The sequence below is a fragment of the Branchiostoma belcheri genome, unplaced genomic scaffold, assembly GCF_001625305.1.
Source record: "Branchiostoma belcheri isolate BF01 breed outbred unplaced genomic scaffold, Haploidv18h27 scaffold244, whole genome shotgun sequence".
Lineage (NCBI taxonomy): Eukaryota > Metazoa > Chordata > Leptocardii > Amphioxiformes > Branchiostomatidae > Branchiostoma > Branchiostoma belcheri.
The window spans coordinates 32,600-49,861 of record NW_017803848.1 but is presented as its reverse complement, the minus strand read 5'-3'; the positions used below and the strand labels follow the sequence as shown (position 1 = coordinate 49,861).

General features: G+C 37.8%; 1 protein-coding gene across 1 annotated transcript in view; it reads right to left on the bottom strand.

Annotated features, from left to right (window-relative positions):
* Nucleotides 1-13,378: 13,378 nt before the first annotated feature.
* LOC109471262 overlaps nucleotides 13,379-17,262 on the bottom strand; it is a 5,975-nt gene continuing 2,091 nt past the window's right edge. The window contains exons 3-5 of the mRNA XM_019770546.1: nucleotides 16,226-16,301; nucleotides 14,606-14,808; nucleotides 13,379-13,516 (exon numbers count right to left, since the gene is read on the bottom strand). Of these exons, the coding sequence (XP_019626105.1) occupies nucleotides 13,379-13,516; nucleotides 14,606-14,808; nucleotides 16,226-16,301 (417 nt within the window). The remainder of the gene's footprint in view (nucleotides 13,517-14,605; nucleotides 14,809-16,225; nucleotides 16,302-17,262) is intronic.

Genomic DNA, 17,262 nt, shown 5'->3' with positions numbered 1-17,262 from the left:
ATCCAAGATGGCGGATATCTTAAATATGCATGACGTCATTTTATGACGTCACCGGTGTTGCTATGGGCAACATAAGACTTAGTACACACTAATATTCTGTCATAAACACTTTTGGTAAAGTTATGTTGTATACCAGGGAGGTTTTCAGGGAAGAACCTATTTAGACGGTTTTGGCCAATAAAATCACATTAATGACGTCATAATGACGTCATATTACGCCATAACGACATAAAAATTGTAGATATGATAAATTTTCACTAGTACACCATTCTCTAAAAATTTGGTGGTCATACGACATACCGTTCGCGAGTTCTTAGGGGGGTCAAAAGAGCCCCCCCCCCGGTCCCCCCATGTCAAAAAAAGCCCGGTCTAGGTAGGGTTAAATGCCAAGGCCGTCACTAGGCATGGGGACCCATTAGGTATTGTAATAACGCACATCTGGAAGACTTTTTCACCACCTCTGCAAGTGCCACAATCAGTTATACGAAGACTCTACATCTTGCAGTGCGACACATCTGGCAGGACTGGAGGAATCTACTTCGCAACAGAAAATGCGAATATTGAAAACTCCTGGGGCGTCGGTTGTAGTTAGATATTCTGCGATGGTGACAGAAAGTTAGCAACTTGGGGCGATTGGGGTGAACACTTAAGGGACAGGGCTTACACCCTGAGCGTCCTTAACTCCCTTAAGGGTTGACATGTTACAGTTACTCCCTAAGCCTAGGAATATGCTTATAAATCAATTATGTGACAGGTACTATTTAATATTTTTTTACCTCATTTGAACGCCTCGAGTAACTCCTCACTCGATAAGGATACCTTTAGGAACCCGAGTAACCCAAGGAGGCGTCTTGCATTCCACGATGAGTTAGCAACTCTCGGAGACTACAGAATTTTGGCCTGGAACCACCCCTATGTACCTCTTTCTCTTATGCTTGAATTGCATATCTATCTATCCACAAGGGGGTATTTTGGGAAGACAGATTACGACCAAAGGAACTGAAACCTGTTGGTCTTAAGTCTTAGAGACTGACCGATCGTCATCTAAACTTTAAGGTGTAGCCTTACAGCTCTAGAAAAGTATTAAATCATTAATAACTGTAGCGTTACCACGTTGCTATAACGTATAGTGGGAGGTTGCGGGAAATTTCAGTTATTACAGCGTACCCCAGCACACATACAGACGCACATACACACACATTGACGCACATTGACACACACACAAATACACAAACAGACGCAAGCCAAGAAAACATATACAAACATACACACACACACACACACACACACACGTACACACACACATAGATACACGCATACAAAAAGACACAAACTCCTTTTAACAAAAACTTTTGTCCGAGTTGTCCATGACTAAAGAGGCGGGGTGTAACGACATCACCTTCACCCACGCCGGGCAGTAACACATAATGAACGACAGGGATTTAGAAACCATGCATGTCTAAAATAGAATAAGCCCTCTCTCTTTCATCCAGTTCAAACCTTGTCTGATTCAAAGGCACGAAACGTGGTCTGAACACATGCTGAGTCAGATAACGATCTTCAGAAGCACTGCTGAGACGTATTGTAGTTGTATAATAGAAATTCTCTCTCGAGAAAAGGACTACGACGTCTCTCTTTGGACATTATGTAAACATATGGAATGCTGACTAGGTGGAACATACGTTATTCATTAGAGAACTATGAGCTATGTATACATTTCTGTTGTCAAGAGGATCTATCGCATTGTGTTGATAAATTACAACACTGTATCTATATCCTGTGCCTGAACGCTGTATCGTACGTCCTAAATCTTTATCGCCAAGTGCGTTATTCTGAATTCAGATGTCTGGAGGCAATCATCAATCAACAATGAGCCTGGGTGCCTACAAGCTGACAATGTAGGTTTGTCAAAACATTTGTTTCGTATAATCTTTCTTCTTCTTCACGTATCTTTTACTATATTTGTGTCAAAACACTGGTTACATTCAGGTATAACAGTTTCTCGTTCACGTATGTTACACTGCACAGAAGCAGTTTGCAAGAGACAGATTGACTGGGCTGGTTTTAACCGTTCGCATATGAATTGAAGTCCAACGAAGAATATCGTGCAAGCTTCTGTATCTGTATCGGTATAGCCGAAAAACCATAAGAATCCAAATAACCTTTGTATAACTGTCTGCGTTTTACTGATGTTTTAACTGTACGCATCAAATGTCTAATACCCCCTTGAAGAATATCGTACAAGCTTATGGATGATCGCTGACTTTTGCCCTCCAGCAAACCATCAGAACCAAACCGGCTTTTGTAGAACTAACTGGCTTGTATTGATGTTCTAATATCATGAAGGGATCTCATCATAATTTGTTGGATTCCCGTGAAAAATATCGTGCAAGATATCTTTAAAGATCGCTGGCTTTTGCCCTCTCGAAAATCCATTAAAATCAAACTAACGTTCGTAAAACTACTGATCCAATAATCGGGGAAAGCGCACAGCTAGCGCCCCAGGCGCCAGTTACTGCCACTCTTTCTACTGATGTACACTTTCCAAATACGTTCAATACGGAAACTTGAATAAGATTGGATTGGCGATGATATCCCAGATTTGCGTAAAGCTGGAGTCACATTTCTTGGCAGGGGTCACATTTCTTTCATTTCAAAATAACTGGATCAAATTACCAAAGAGTGAATCAATGATTCTAATGTCTAAAGCTCGGTGGCATGTCAGGACTCGAACTCGGGACCGCTTGGTTCCGTGTCGAGCACTCTGCCACTACGCCACACGACCCCACATGTTCTAACTGATCACACCTAACGTTTAATACTTCAAGTCATGTGAAGAATATCGTGATGGCTTATGGATGATCGCTGACTTTGACCCTCCGGAAATCCATTAAAATCAAACTAAAGTTCGTAAAACTACTGATCCAATAATCGGAGAAAGCGCACAGCTACATTGTAGCGCCCCATGCGTCAGTTACTGCTACTCTTTTTACTGTACATTTTCTCAATACTTCCAATACAGCGGCAGGGGAAGTGAACCTTGGATGAAGTAGGATTGACGATGTAATTTACGTTGATATGCTGTGGCATTGTTTTGGTACATAATTGCTTGGCTGCTTTTATTGTATTTACACAGTGTCAGGGTGATGTCTGTTTCCCCCAATACTTTCAACAAAGCCGCAAGCGAGGTGTAACTGGGATTAAATAGCATTTGCGATGGAATCATGGATTTACGTAAAAATGATGTGCTGTCCCATTGTTTTAGTATGTCTTTCTAGGCTACCTTTATTGGATTTATACAACGTCAGGGTAATGTCTGTTTTCTGACGTCTAGCAGAGTTGAAATAACAAAGGATACGAGAAAGATTGGGCTATGACACACTCTGGTGTACATTACTGTCAACAGTTGACATAATAGTACCTAAGACCGGTAGAACAAAATGTACCAAAATTGTCGATAGCTTTGACAGAGATTACAAAATTGTGGATAGATTTTGCAGGGAATACAACAAACACTTCACTTGACCAATCGATACTAGCTGTCAAGTCAATCCAGTTCCTACCATAAGCCACGTTTATAATATTGTTTTCTTATGAAGTATACCGATTGTCAAAGCGATTCGTATTTTGTTGCATACGTAGGCCATTGTTGTCTGATTTATGACAGCTGCCTCTTAAAAATTACTAGACAGTATTATATATAAATCGATATTGGATCAAAATACTAGACTGTAATCGACATTTAATTGTCTGCAAGGAACAGTTTAAATTGATAATAGAGTCACTATGTCTTCCGTTAAAAAAAACAATGTTTAATTCATGTACGTCCCTATGCTGGCCGCTCAGGGGTGCATTTTCGTCCTTCAAGCCTTAAGCACTGTCATGTCAACTGTTGAAAATAATGTTAACCCTAGGGCGTCTAAGCAAATCCCTCTTTCACCCATTTCCATTTCATCTTTGAAGGCAGCCAGCTCAGCATTTCATCCACCAGATCCGACACGGCATAGGAAATAGCCCACAAGACGTATGGCAAGGTTCGTGAATATGCTTTGGAACCTATTGTTTTTTTATATGACAAGAATATTAATGATGCTTTGTATTTGTTGTGTTATAGCCTAATGGCGGAGGTCACTCAAAACATATCTTTCTCTTATGACTTAATGAACACTTTCATGCGCTGGCTGAACAGTTGCCCATGAACGAAGAGCTGGCGTGGTTGAGACAGCATTACCTTCCCCCACGCCTTAATGAACGTCTGGAATTTAGAAACCATGCATGTCTGATACGTCGATGAAGGTTAGGCATCCAGGTTATGAGATACGCCAAAAAGCAGTTACTCTCAGTACCTGCTTTTTGGCAAGCATGCCTGAAATAGAATAAGCCCTTTTTCTTTCATCCAGTTCAAACCTTGTCTGATTCAAAGGCACGAAACGTGGTCTGAACACATGCTGAGTCAGATAACGATCTTCAGAAGCACTGCTGAAACGTATTGTACTTGCATATAATAGGATTCTCTCCCCCTGGACATTATGTAAACATATGGAATGCTGACTAGGCGGAACATACCTTATCCATTAGAAGTGTGAGCTATGTATACCTTTTTGTCAAGAGGATCTACCGCGTTCTGTTGATAGATTACAACACTGTATCTATATCCTGTGCTTGAACACTGTATCGTACGTCAAAAATCTTTATCGCCAAGTGTGTTATTCAGAATCCTCATACTTATTCTAAAATTAAAAAAAAAACATTTCGGCTTGGAAAATTATCTATCATCAATTCAAAACGAACCTTTTACGACAAGCATAACTAAAATGAGGATAAGTTCACATGGCCTGGAAATCGAAAAGGGCCGTCATTATAACACACCAGCCGATCAGAGATTGTGTCATGCCAGGAGGATATTGAAGACGAATTCCACTTTATGATGTTATGTCCAACATATGCAGAAAACAGACTAAACTTGATGCAATCCATAGCTTCCAAAACGAATGTTATGCTACCGGACTCAAAATCAGACATCTTTAATATACTCCTTTCATTTCCTACTCAGATATCAGTGTACGTTGGAAAATTCATTTATGAATCACTACAAAAGCGACACCATATTGTAAATAGCTGACATATTCCCTGAATTACAAAATGTAATAATAGTCTTCCTAAGAAAACACAATAGATTAGCTTTAGTATCATTATGGACTAGCCTGCTAGAATCATATTTTAGTATTAGTTTGCGTATGTACCTTTGTTGTTTCTTTGCCATACATTGTACCAGCTACAATTGAATTGTTGAGCAATAAAGTTGATTTGATTTGATTTGTCTGGAGGTAATTGTTAATCAGCCATGTGTCTGGTACGTGCGTGGTAGAAGTGAATCTAACAAAGTAGGTTTGTCAAGTCAATGGTTTTGTGTAATCATTTCACCTTCGCGTATCACACTTTTGTTAAATTATATAATCGTTTCTCTTGTCAATATCTTTCAATAGATTTGTAAAAACATTGGCTATGTTTATGTATAACAGTTTCTAATTGACGTATCTTACACTGCACAAAAGCAGTTTGCGTGAGACAGGTTGGCTGGGCTGTATTGATGTCTTAACTAATCGCATCACCAATAGTTAATACTTTGAAGTCCCACGAAGAATATCGTGCAAGCGTATGAATAATAGCTGCCTTTTGCCCTCTGGAAAACTACCAAAATCCAACTAACATTCGTAGAACTAACCGGGTTGTATTGATGTTCTAACTGATCGCATCAACTGTTTAATACATGTACAACCACGAAGAATATCGTACAAGATTATCGCTGAGTTTTGCTCTCCGGAAAACCATCAAAATCAAACTAACATTCGAAGAAGTGGTAATGCTGTTGTAACTGATAGCATCAAATGTGTAGTTATGTTTACTGAAAAAAAAACATATCGTTTTTGCTACGTTTCCTCTTTTTCTTTTGCTTCTTCCGTTCTGACCTCTGACCTGGCCAATGACCTGATTTGTTGATGTCTCTCACCATGGCAACTGGTGTTGGGTTTCATAATGTCCATAAAATTTTAGTAAGAATTAACAGAGCAGACCATATGCGAAGGTAAATATTATGCATTAACTTTGCAAATGTTACCTTTCTAGTTAATAGAAATACCTTTACTTTATCACTATGAGAAAAAAAGTGCAAGCTTATGGATAATAGGTAATCTTAAAATAGATCAGAATCCAACCAACTAACTGGGCTATATATCGATGTTCTGACCGATCGCATCAAATGTTTAATACTTTTACTCTTTTCAAGAATATCGTGCAGCCTAATATGGATGATTGTTGACTTTTTCCATCTGGAAAACCATAAGATTCCAAGTAACATTTGTAGAACTGTCTAGGTTGTAATAATGTTCTAACCGATTGCGTCTAATGCTTCAAGAATATCGTGATAGCTAATGGATGATCACTGAATTTTACCCTCCGGAAATCCGTAAAACTACTGATCCAATAATCGGAGAAAGCGCACAGCTAGCGCCCCAGGCGTCAGTTACTGCCACTCTTTCAACTGTACATTTTCCAATACTTCCAATACAGCCGCAGGCGAGGTGAAACTGGGATGAAATAGGATTGGCGATGTAATTTACGTTGATATGCTGTGGCATTGTTTTGGTACATAATTGCTTGGCTGCTTTTATTGGATTTATACAGTGTTAGGGTGATGCCTGTTTTTGACGTCTAGCATAGATGAAATGGCAATGGATAATTGAGGGAGAGCTTGGTTGAGACACTCGAGTGTACATTACTGTCAACAGTTTATGATATGATAGTGCCTAAGACGAGTAGAACAAATAAAATGTACTAACAACGTGGATGGCAGGGATTACAGAATCATGGATAGCTTTAGTACATTAGGTGAATCTGAGCGCTCCTTAAAAGTTTCTGGAACATAGGCGACTCAGATCTGGATCCTTTGAGGTTTCACAACATATCAATGGAAGGGGTCACAGAACAGCAGAAGGCGTTGGAAGATTCCATTGGGAATTCCATGCAGGGGGGGTATATCCTATTGCATTTGCTCCCGAGTTAGTTGTATATTTAGCCTAGTATCTGGATACCCCGAGGTAACACAATCTAGCCAGCCTTATTCGTTAGTAGGCTGTGATGTTTTTTCTCTCAGTGAAACGATTATTATTATTATTATTAGTAGTAGTAGTAGTAGTCGTATTATTATTATTATTATTATTATTATTATTATTATTATTATTATTATTATTATTATTATTATTATTATTATTATTATTATTATTATTATTATTATTATTATTATTATTATTATTATTATTATTATTATTATTATTATTATTATTATTATTATTATTATTATTATTATTATTATTATTATTATTATTATTATTATTATCATTATTATCATTATTATCATTATTATCATTATTATTATTATTAAAACGTTTCCTGAAACAGAAAGGCTAACGAGGTATGCATCACGTATGACAAGGTTGACTTTCCAGACCAAATGTCAGCACCAGGGTTAATTGTGGTATATAGGTCTGAGTATTAGAGCAATATGTCAATGACAACTGCCCGGATCTTATTGACCGGTACTTTGTCTTTCATTTGATTAGATTACTTCATTATAGAACTGTCATATTGGTTGCATAACATTTCTCTTCATTGTCGTCATTATTCATACCGTCATTATGCATGTTGGAGTATAGGAGTATTTCTGGGCCATCTTTAATGAAATTTGATTGATTCTAGAGCAATTTGTGTAAAAAAAATTCTCAAAGCTTCGGTAGGTAGCTTGGTAAAAGTCAAGTGTGGTGATTAACAACGGTTGTAAATCAAATTACCGGACTTGACCTTTTCCTACTACCATAGTAAAGCCAGATACTGTATACAAGGTAAACATTACCTCAATGTACTACGTTTGGTAAATCAAACGTTTCCTGCAGTGTTTCTGTGCCTAAAAGAAGCCGTCCACCACCATCCATCCATCTAACTCACCATGCGTGCTCATCACTGACAAATCAGCACCAAGGAGAGGTACCACTTTCCAAGAGATTCACTTTGCATCCTACAACTTGTATTGCTTTGTGCTTTGTAAGACTTCTTCAATCCTTCACAGCCGTTCACTTGGACTTAAATGAGAACAGATGGACCCAATTAGGGGAAGACGCTTCTTAGCATACTGATGAGTTGCACGACTTTGACACGCTAGGAGTTACGCCTTGGTGCAAGTTAACTTTGCTTGCTATAAGATTTCTGTAAAATGTACTATACTATGTGTTTTGATTAGAAAAGTATTTTAGACACAATTTTGTAACAATTATGAGTTACTTCGAATTATGTAAAAGTTTTCCAGCAGAAATAGAAAAAAAATCCAGTATTAGATAGTGTCTATTTTGTCTCAGACTGACTGACATTTTTAAATTATGTGGGGGTATATTTTTTTTTACAAATGTATATCCTGGGAGGGTGTGCATCTTGATTATTTTATTTAGTCCTCCCTTTTTTCGGTAGAACTCTGTGATGTAAACAAAATGATCTTATCTAGCTACATCGTATCAGTACCCTAATAGCGTGTCGTTTTGATACCAGACATATATACGTGCAAACTTAAAATTGGACCATTTGTCATTTTGCCGCTACCTTGGCAGCATATTGCCAATTATGATCGTTTCTTTCTTCGATGCATCTTCATTATTGTCTTTTCTCGTACCATTCATTGGGGAAGTACAAAACCCACGTTCCTGTCACCCAGGACATCTATAGTCCTAGATTTCTCCTTGAGGACTACAATATTTGAAACTTGCAGTCCTGGTAGCTTTCATCAACGTTCACAGAATACAGATTGCCTAGAGGTCAACTGCCGGTACTCACTCAGCCCCGACCCGTCCAATACAATACCAACTTTCTGATCCATCCGCTTCAATATAGATTGCAGAATGAATGCTAACACGAGCCCCCGTTCCTGGCACGGCTGTTAAAGGCTACATATAAATGATAAAACACCCGATGGCTGTCGATATTGGCAACCCCGGCGGGGGCCCTAAATCTGGAGAGTTATGGCGTTGTGATGGAGTGTGGCGACCCCTGGTTGTCGAGGAACACTTGCATGGCAGATCGAACCGGAATGATATCGATCGAACCGGGATAACTAATACCTCATGACGGATGTCTTGTCTACAGGTGGCAAACTGCCAGATGAAGATTGCATCAGCGTGGAACATAGTCATTGTTCTTTTCTAGTTTTCAGACAGGTTAGCAATCTGTTTGCCAGAGGTCGGTCTTTAGATTCCTAATTTTTGTGATCAATTTTTTTCCAGTATTCTACATTTTGAAATAAATAACACGTATGGCAACTACCTTAAAAATAACAATATATTATATTAAGTTCAGAGGCATTTAAAAAGCCCTTTCACTAGTGTAAACTTGTCCAGTTTGATATTGTACCTCTTATTTAGTACTTCGAATTATTATTGTGATTGCTTGAAGTAATCATAATTGTGATTACTTTGAATTTATTATGATTGTGATTACCTTGTAATTTTTGCATTGTCCTGTGAAGTCTACTATATAAGGACTTAACATTAAGTAATTGATTACATTGCAACTGTAACTACTAATATTAAAAGTTCAACATGTTAACTCACCTTGTTGTAAGTGTGTGAACTACATGGCCGATGTTCTTACGTTATAATATTGGAGTTCTAGCCTTACATTTACCAGGTCAGCAATAACACTGATCTCCCACTGAGCCCTCGCCAGGGGAATACATTTAATACTCTTAGCGATAATCTATGAAATCTCCTATAATAACTGTGTTTCCGTCACCTCTAAAGTACCAAAGGGTCTAATAAATTTGCTGCGAATGCGACCTGCATTATCGACTAAAGAAAAGGTTGCTATACATCTAAATCACAGGTGTCATTCTGGATTTAAAATATTGTAATAACATCTAACAACATCTTTTCATGTATTTGAAAACGTTTGGAAGTCGGATGCCTTATGAAGTAATATGAAAATTTAACCCTAAACAGTACACCTGGGGTCCGCGCGGACCCCAGCACTATATATGCTGTAATATTTTTCTTGTTTGCAAAGATTTTTTTCTGAAATTTCAGGTAATTGTCACCCACAAAGTTGTCCCTCAATACAGTGCAGAAAACTCAGTTTCCCCAGTTTTTAAAATTTTTTTATATCTGATTTTCTATTGGGGTCCGCGCGGACCCCAGCCGGCTTTCGATCGTAATGGATACACTGGCGTTTTTATACATTACTTTATTTCCGTTTTAATATGTTTTTATGCACTTATCGTATGGCTACGTACCAAATTTTCAGAGAATATGCTATGAATATTAAATGATTTAACTTTCTTTAATTATGTAAGATGTTATTAATGTCAGAAAGGAAGTGTTATTGAATTTAAATCCCTGAAATTTTTTTAAGTTTAAACCAAAATTACTGATTTTTTCCCAAAAACTGCCTGTCAGAAACCCGTTGCCATGGCAACACAAAAAATAATTATTTAACTAATATGAATTTTTCCCCAGATGCATTTTAGGAAAGGTCACCAAATTTGATGACTCTAGCTTAAGCCGTTCAGGCGCTATCTGAGATTAAAGTTGGCGCGAGCCTCAAAAAAACACTCGGTCTGAATAGGGTGTAAAATCGGGTTTTTCTTCTTTTTGTCTTTTCTTAGCCAAAAAATAGGAAAAGGTCAAAATGTATGATTTTTGTACGTGATGTGGACTCAGAGGTTCACTCTTCAATTTGCAATACAATTGAGCTGGTAGTATGTTGAAATTAGCAAAAAACTGCTTTGGGGTCCGCGCGGACCCCAGGTGTACAGATTAATCTGTCCGGGAAGGTGTACTGTTGAGGGTTAAAGAGGCGTTATGTAATTGTTTCCAACAAAATTAAAATATTTGAAAAAAAAATTACGTGATGGTCGTTTCGGGGGGGGGGGGCGGCTAAACAGCCCACACGAGACTCACTCATTTTTGACACCACCACAAAATACCAGAGTGTAAGGAGACATATGGCTGACAGTTGTTTTTCCAGGTTTCAAAGGCTCCTATAATGTAGTATTTTGACACGTCCACATGGTTTTACAAGGAATTAACAAAAATGGACTTTTTGTATCATCCTAATGTTACAAAATGCACCTTTAGCAAAGTGGTGTCCACGTACTTGGCAATGAAACGTTTACGATGTAGGCTACGCGTGAAAGTTAAGCTCTTTAGCGTCGAAATTTCTTCGAAACTTTCCACATTTTAACGTGTCCACTACACTTGTGACGGTCGGATTCACGTCAATTCTTGCCTCCTTTTGGCTTTTTATTTATTTATTTATTCAAAAATTGCAACTTGACAATACAAGGAGTACACTTGGCAGCAAGTATGCTGATAGCGTGCACACCTACACAAATATAAACATTACATCTAACATTGGGCAGGAAACAATAATGAACACTTATAATTAATACATACGTATTCGTTACAATATACTAGTATAGAAAACACACTAGTATTTATAGAAAGTATTTTAGCAGCAATTTGGCATTTAGTGTGGCTCAGCTAGAAGAGGCAGAGAATGTCCTAGATTTAGCAATAAACGTGTGCAGAGCTTTTATGAGTTGATTGTTTGTATCAAAGTTGTGAGCTGGAGAACCCTGGAGCAGGAGAGATGCTGTTGGGTGTTGTTGCGTATTAAGGCGTTCAGCGATGAAGACAAGCTAGGGTGTTGCGCGGTTCGGCTTTTTCTTCACAAAGAATACAACAAACCTTTGTAGAGTACACTTTTTCACTACACATGTGATCATCAACTGGTCGGATTCACCCCATTTCCCTCACTTTGCTGTCCCTGTCGTTTCTTTCATGTCGAGATACGGTAACAAGTCATTTGACACCCGGTGAAGTATTGGACACTTACGAATGTGAACGTGACCAATATAGGCCAGACTCGTACCTATCTGTGTACTTTACTTGGCCAACAAAGTTACTATACTCTTTGAAGTTGGTATAAGCATGTTAAAAAATTTTTAACATGCTTTCCTCCCTTTTCCTAACTTACATTATCCGTAATTTATTTACATTATAATCCATCTTATCTTGTGTAGTGTCAAAATTGTTTCAAATTATTCAGGGGGGGGGTCATACCCTAAACTTTTAGTTTTGATTTTAATTGATTTTATTTTCCCAAATAACAACTTTGAATGTTACATTTTGGCTCCTATGCACTAATACGAACGCCAAAAGACCTTCAATCTAATATAATTCAAATGCTTGGACTATAGTGTTCACTATTCAAATTTATTTCAAAATACAACACAAACAAAAAGCTATAAATGAAATTTAATCAGAAAAAGACTAAACATCATTTTTGACACCTCGGGGCAGAGCATTAACCCTTTATTGTTATTTAAGATATCGTTGTAGGTGCAAATTATAAGTCACAATATCCCAACAGCAATGCAAACGAGCACACAAAAACCACCCAATATCTGCTTGTACAATACAGCGCCTCGCCTACCACACAGCTACGGCCTATTCCACACGATTATGGAATTAGGGTTGTTACTCAATATGGATTGACTTCAATATGAAAACTGAAAAGAAAAAAAAGTGCATTGTCACGAACATAAGGACACACCGTATGCCCAATTACACAACCATATCTTTAGCTGCGAACACATTTAAAATCAGCATCCAAACGTTTAAAAACAAGTTTCCATATGCAAAAATTCTCCGTGAAGTTTAATATTTTGCAAATACATATGATCAACAACACGACAATCTAAACAGAGTCATCTTACATAACAGTATCTTTCATTTACTACATATCATTTATTTGATAAGGTATCGTAGTAGGAGCAAACCAGTCACAATCATAGTCACAAACAAGTCACAATCCAAACAGATACTCGCAAACGATTATAAACAACAATTGCGGCCAGTCCAATATACCTGCTCTTAGAGGTTCAGACGCTAGGTGACATCAAAGTTGGCGCGTGCACGTTTACCCCCCCCCCCGTCTAGATAGGGTCAAGGGTACTTAATATATAATATGTACATATTTATAGGTATGAAATCACTGATTACTCTTGTTTTTGTTCTGAGGGGGGGGGTCCCACCAAGCCCAAAAAATCCCGGCCTAGATAGGGTTAAATATGGTATGTTCCTGAAATATTACATTGACAAGAAAAAACAGCAACGTTAAAAAAATACAGATAGGCATAATCACGGGCATGCATGCAGAAGACGATAAAATTACACGCCGATTAAACAAAGGGGACCATTTGTTTTAGCTGCGAACGCGAAAATGGACTGACCACACGAGGGATACTGGAGTACTGAAGAAACCCCGTTGCTCAAGACTATTATGAATAGTAACAGTAGTGAAGCCTATGGTTGCTTCCGCCGTCGTCGTACGGATGCGCCCCATGGAGGCGGTTTGCGTTACCAGAATCTTCATCATCCCAACTGAAGAACTCCTGTTGGACATTCATACCTTCGACCTGCAAACGAAAAAAAACAAGAGTATTCAGTGATTTCATTGTTAAGCTAATTGTGGATCTAAATAAACTCAAACTCAAACTCATACCTATAAGTTTGTACATAAATACCCTCAAATATGGTATGAAATGATATATAACTAAAATTACAACAGTTAGATAGCTAACATCCTATACATTATTGGTAAGGATTTATATTTGCCTGATGCAAACTGTTGATTTATTAGATTAAAAAGAAAGTTTACGTCCACATTGCAGGAAAGTGTAACAAATGTACGACATGGCAGGGAAATAAGGGGAAACACAAGAGAAAACAATGTTTTACGTTGATACGACTATAGTCGTGACATATAAGTACGAATACAACAGTTGGATAGCTATCCCCTACATTATTGGTTAGGATTTCTATTTGTATAATGCAAACTGTTGATTTTCTATTTCTAACTGTTTATGCCCCGCATTCCAATGCTGGAGCAGGAAAGTTTGACATACCTACCAAAACAGTTGAATACAGTTCAATACCTACCAAAACAGTTGAATACAGTTCATACTGTCAATATGGTATGGCTATGAGTAGGTGTTAATGTAGTTAACCCAATTAAATCCCAACAGCCAATCAGCAAGAAGAATAGAGGGAAGCTGCATGCCGATTGGCTCTTGCTCTGCCTGCTATTACCATATACCCATACCAAATGTCAGATGATTTGGGTTGAATACTAGGTGCCCAAGACCCAAAAGTACAAATTTTGTCAAAAATGCCAAAAAAAAATTGTGTCCAATTTTAAAAGCCTGTAAGTAAAAAAAAGGGAAAAAACGTACGGGGGGTATTTGGCCACTGATCCCCAAAAATGAAGAAATTGAATCCATGTAAATGTCAAGAGAAGGAAGAGAAGCAGGAGAAACATGAGGGAAAACAGTACATTTCTACCACATTGTGTATAGTTTAGGTAAAATGTTTTAAAAAATCATATTTCTCCAGAAGTATCTTATGTGGTATTCGGGATTTTTTTTCAATTTGTCTGCTTGCATTAGATTTGGAGTCTTCACAGAAATTGCCATTCGTGAATAAAGGAAGTATGGCCTAATCCTCACCCTCTGACACCCCTGTCTGTAGCGGAAGAGGTAGAACGGGCTTCCGTTGGGCAGAGAGATGGGGGTGTTGACGTCTCCGTCGCTACGGCAGCAGTATTTGATCAAGGTGTTCGTGTCGTAAGTCCCGTCAGGAAGTTCGCCACTATGGCTGTTACCATTGGAGCTGTCTTCATCGTCCCAATAGATCTCACCTGGTTGGAAACCTGAAAAATATATAATAAACATAACAGCCGTATTACCCTCTCCAAGAAGGTTACGCTCGAAATCGAAATCAACAGCAGACTTTTCCTAGTGAGCTCTTTCATCAGTGACAACTTTGGAAGGATAAGGATACTAACCTCAAAATTTTCGATGGCTATCAGTCCATCTTGTTCACGGAGTGGCCTAATGAACAAGATGGACTGATAGCCATCGAAAATTTGGAGGTTAGTATCCTTATCCTTCCAAAGTTGTCACTGATGAAAGAACTCACTAGGAACTGTATCTATACGTGACAAATGAATCTCTTCAACGAAACAGCAGACTTTAATTTAATGTTGTTGATAGCCATGACATTTGGTTGGTGTTTAGGTCTTGATCTGTCAACGATAGTATTATTGTTTTTACTACTATTATGACTACGTGAAGGAAGTATCCCTCCTGCAGGAGTATTGTGGTCAGTTGTTTTTTTCGCGTTCGCATGCAAATCTCGCGGTTCCCTTTTTTCATCGGCATGTAATGTGATGCATCGTCTGCTGCCATGCCCGCGATGAAGCCCATCCATATTTTTATTTTCACTGTAGCTGTTTTCATTGTTAATGTAATATTTCAGATGCAACCCTACTGTGAGCGTCAACTTTCAAATTCAAATTTGCAGCCTCTAGATTAGGCTTCGGGAAACAGCCGGAAGGCTTGTAAGACTCTTAAAACACTCACAAAGACACAGCAGCCAAAAATCACAGTGATTGAGGAAAGCAGTGGAACACGTGGTGTAAGTTTTGTCCCCTAGCCGCTTGTTTTTGAACTGCAGGGAAGTTTCTGGCAAAATCTTTGAAAGCAGATAAGTCCAGATAAGAACAATGTTTTTAATCATTTTTTGGGTATGTAGGTAGCTCAGAAAGCTATGTAGATAACCCAATGCTCATTATGCAAATTAAGGCTTAATTTGCATGATTAACAAGGAGATTATGTAATTCCAATATTTTAGAATTTAAATCCATACGTGTAATGTACGTAATCTATAGCAGGTGAAACATCAACAGATAGCAATTATGCAAATTTGCATAATCAATCTGAAAATTCTATGATTTCTTAATGGAGAATGATGGGAATTTTATACCTTATGACATGTGTAGATTATTTAAAGGTTAACATAACTATGTAAATATATAACTTTAATGTAGAACTCATTTGCATGATATTTGAGGACATGTTGAAATGTAATATTGCTAAAATATAGGAATTTTACACACAAAATGTTGTAATTTGAGCTTAGAAAACCATAAGTTAAAATAGATTAAGATAACGACGACCTTCTTTCTTTAATCAATGACAGAAAGATAAAAACGTTATAAAAACGTCACATATTTTATAGAGGTATGAAGTCTCTGAATTATTATTTTTTTTTTTTACATTACTTACCTGACGGACACCAGTACTTCCTGAAAATACAGTAACTACCACTCGGCCAGCTCCCAGATCCGTCACTTGAGATAGTCTGCAGAGAACAAAAAAATGTCATATTCAATACATGTGATGTTAAGCTTTTTAAAAGTAACGTACACATGCCATAAAAGTCCCACCATTCACCATTAAGGAATCGCAGGATTTTTACATTGATTATGCGAAGTAGGTCATTATTTGCAAAATTGGTATCTGTTGATGTTCCACCTGCCATGGATTACATACATTACATGTATGAAAATACTGTTTGTGGTTGAGCCATGCATTCTGGTAGTCTCTGATAAGACCAGCAAGCTTGAGAGACAATTACGTTTGATGGCAAACACTCTAAGGTGATCCGTTGCCGCTAAATATTCGTTCCAGTATAGTAGCCATCCATCATAGTACAACAAGCTCTTGTCTACAATTGTAGTAACGTTTAATACAATAATTAAAGTAATGTTGTGATTTATTTATTTATTTATTTATTAAGTTTTACCACGTACAATATGCACTGTGGATGGCATGGCGAAACAGGTGTTTCTGACGTGATACCATGTTTAGCGCTCATTTATTAGTTGTTTTAAAAATGTGTACGATCCTTAATATTTGAAATGCATATTATTTTTATTTTTATTTTAAATAATTATGTTTTTCGCCCCATTGCATTAGATTAGGAGTCTGTGAAGGATGTCACCCAAATTATTTATTACTTGCTGTAGCCAAAGTCACAATATTGATGGATTTCCGATGGAAACATGATAATAGGGTACATATTTAACCCTACCTAGACCGGGGGGGGGGGCTAGAAGTGCCCGCGCCAACTTTGATGTCACCTAGCGTCTGAACGGCTAGGGCTAGAACGGCCAAACTTGGTGACTTTTCTTGGAATATTGTTGGCAACAATTCTTTACCAATGGAATAAGATAAATTTTCCTTTGTGTTGCCATGGCAACGGGTTTCTGTCAGGCATTTTTTGCTACATTTAGTAATTTTTGTTTTAACAATAGAATTCT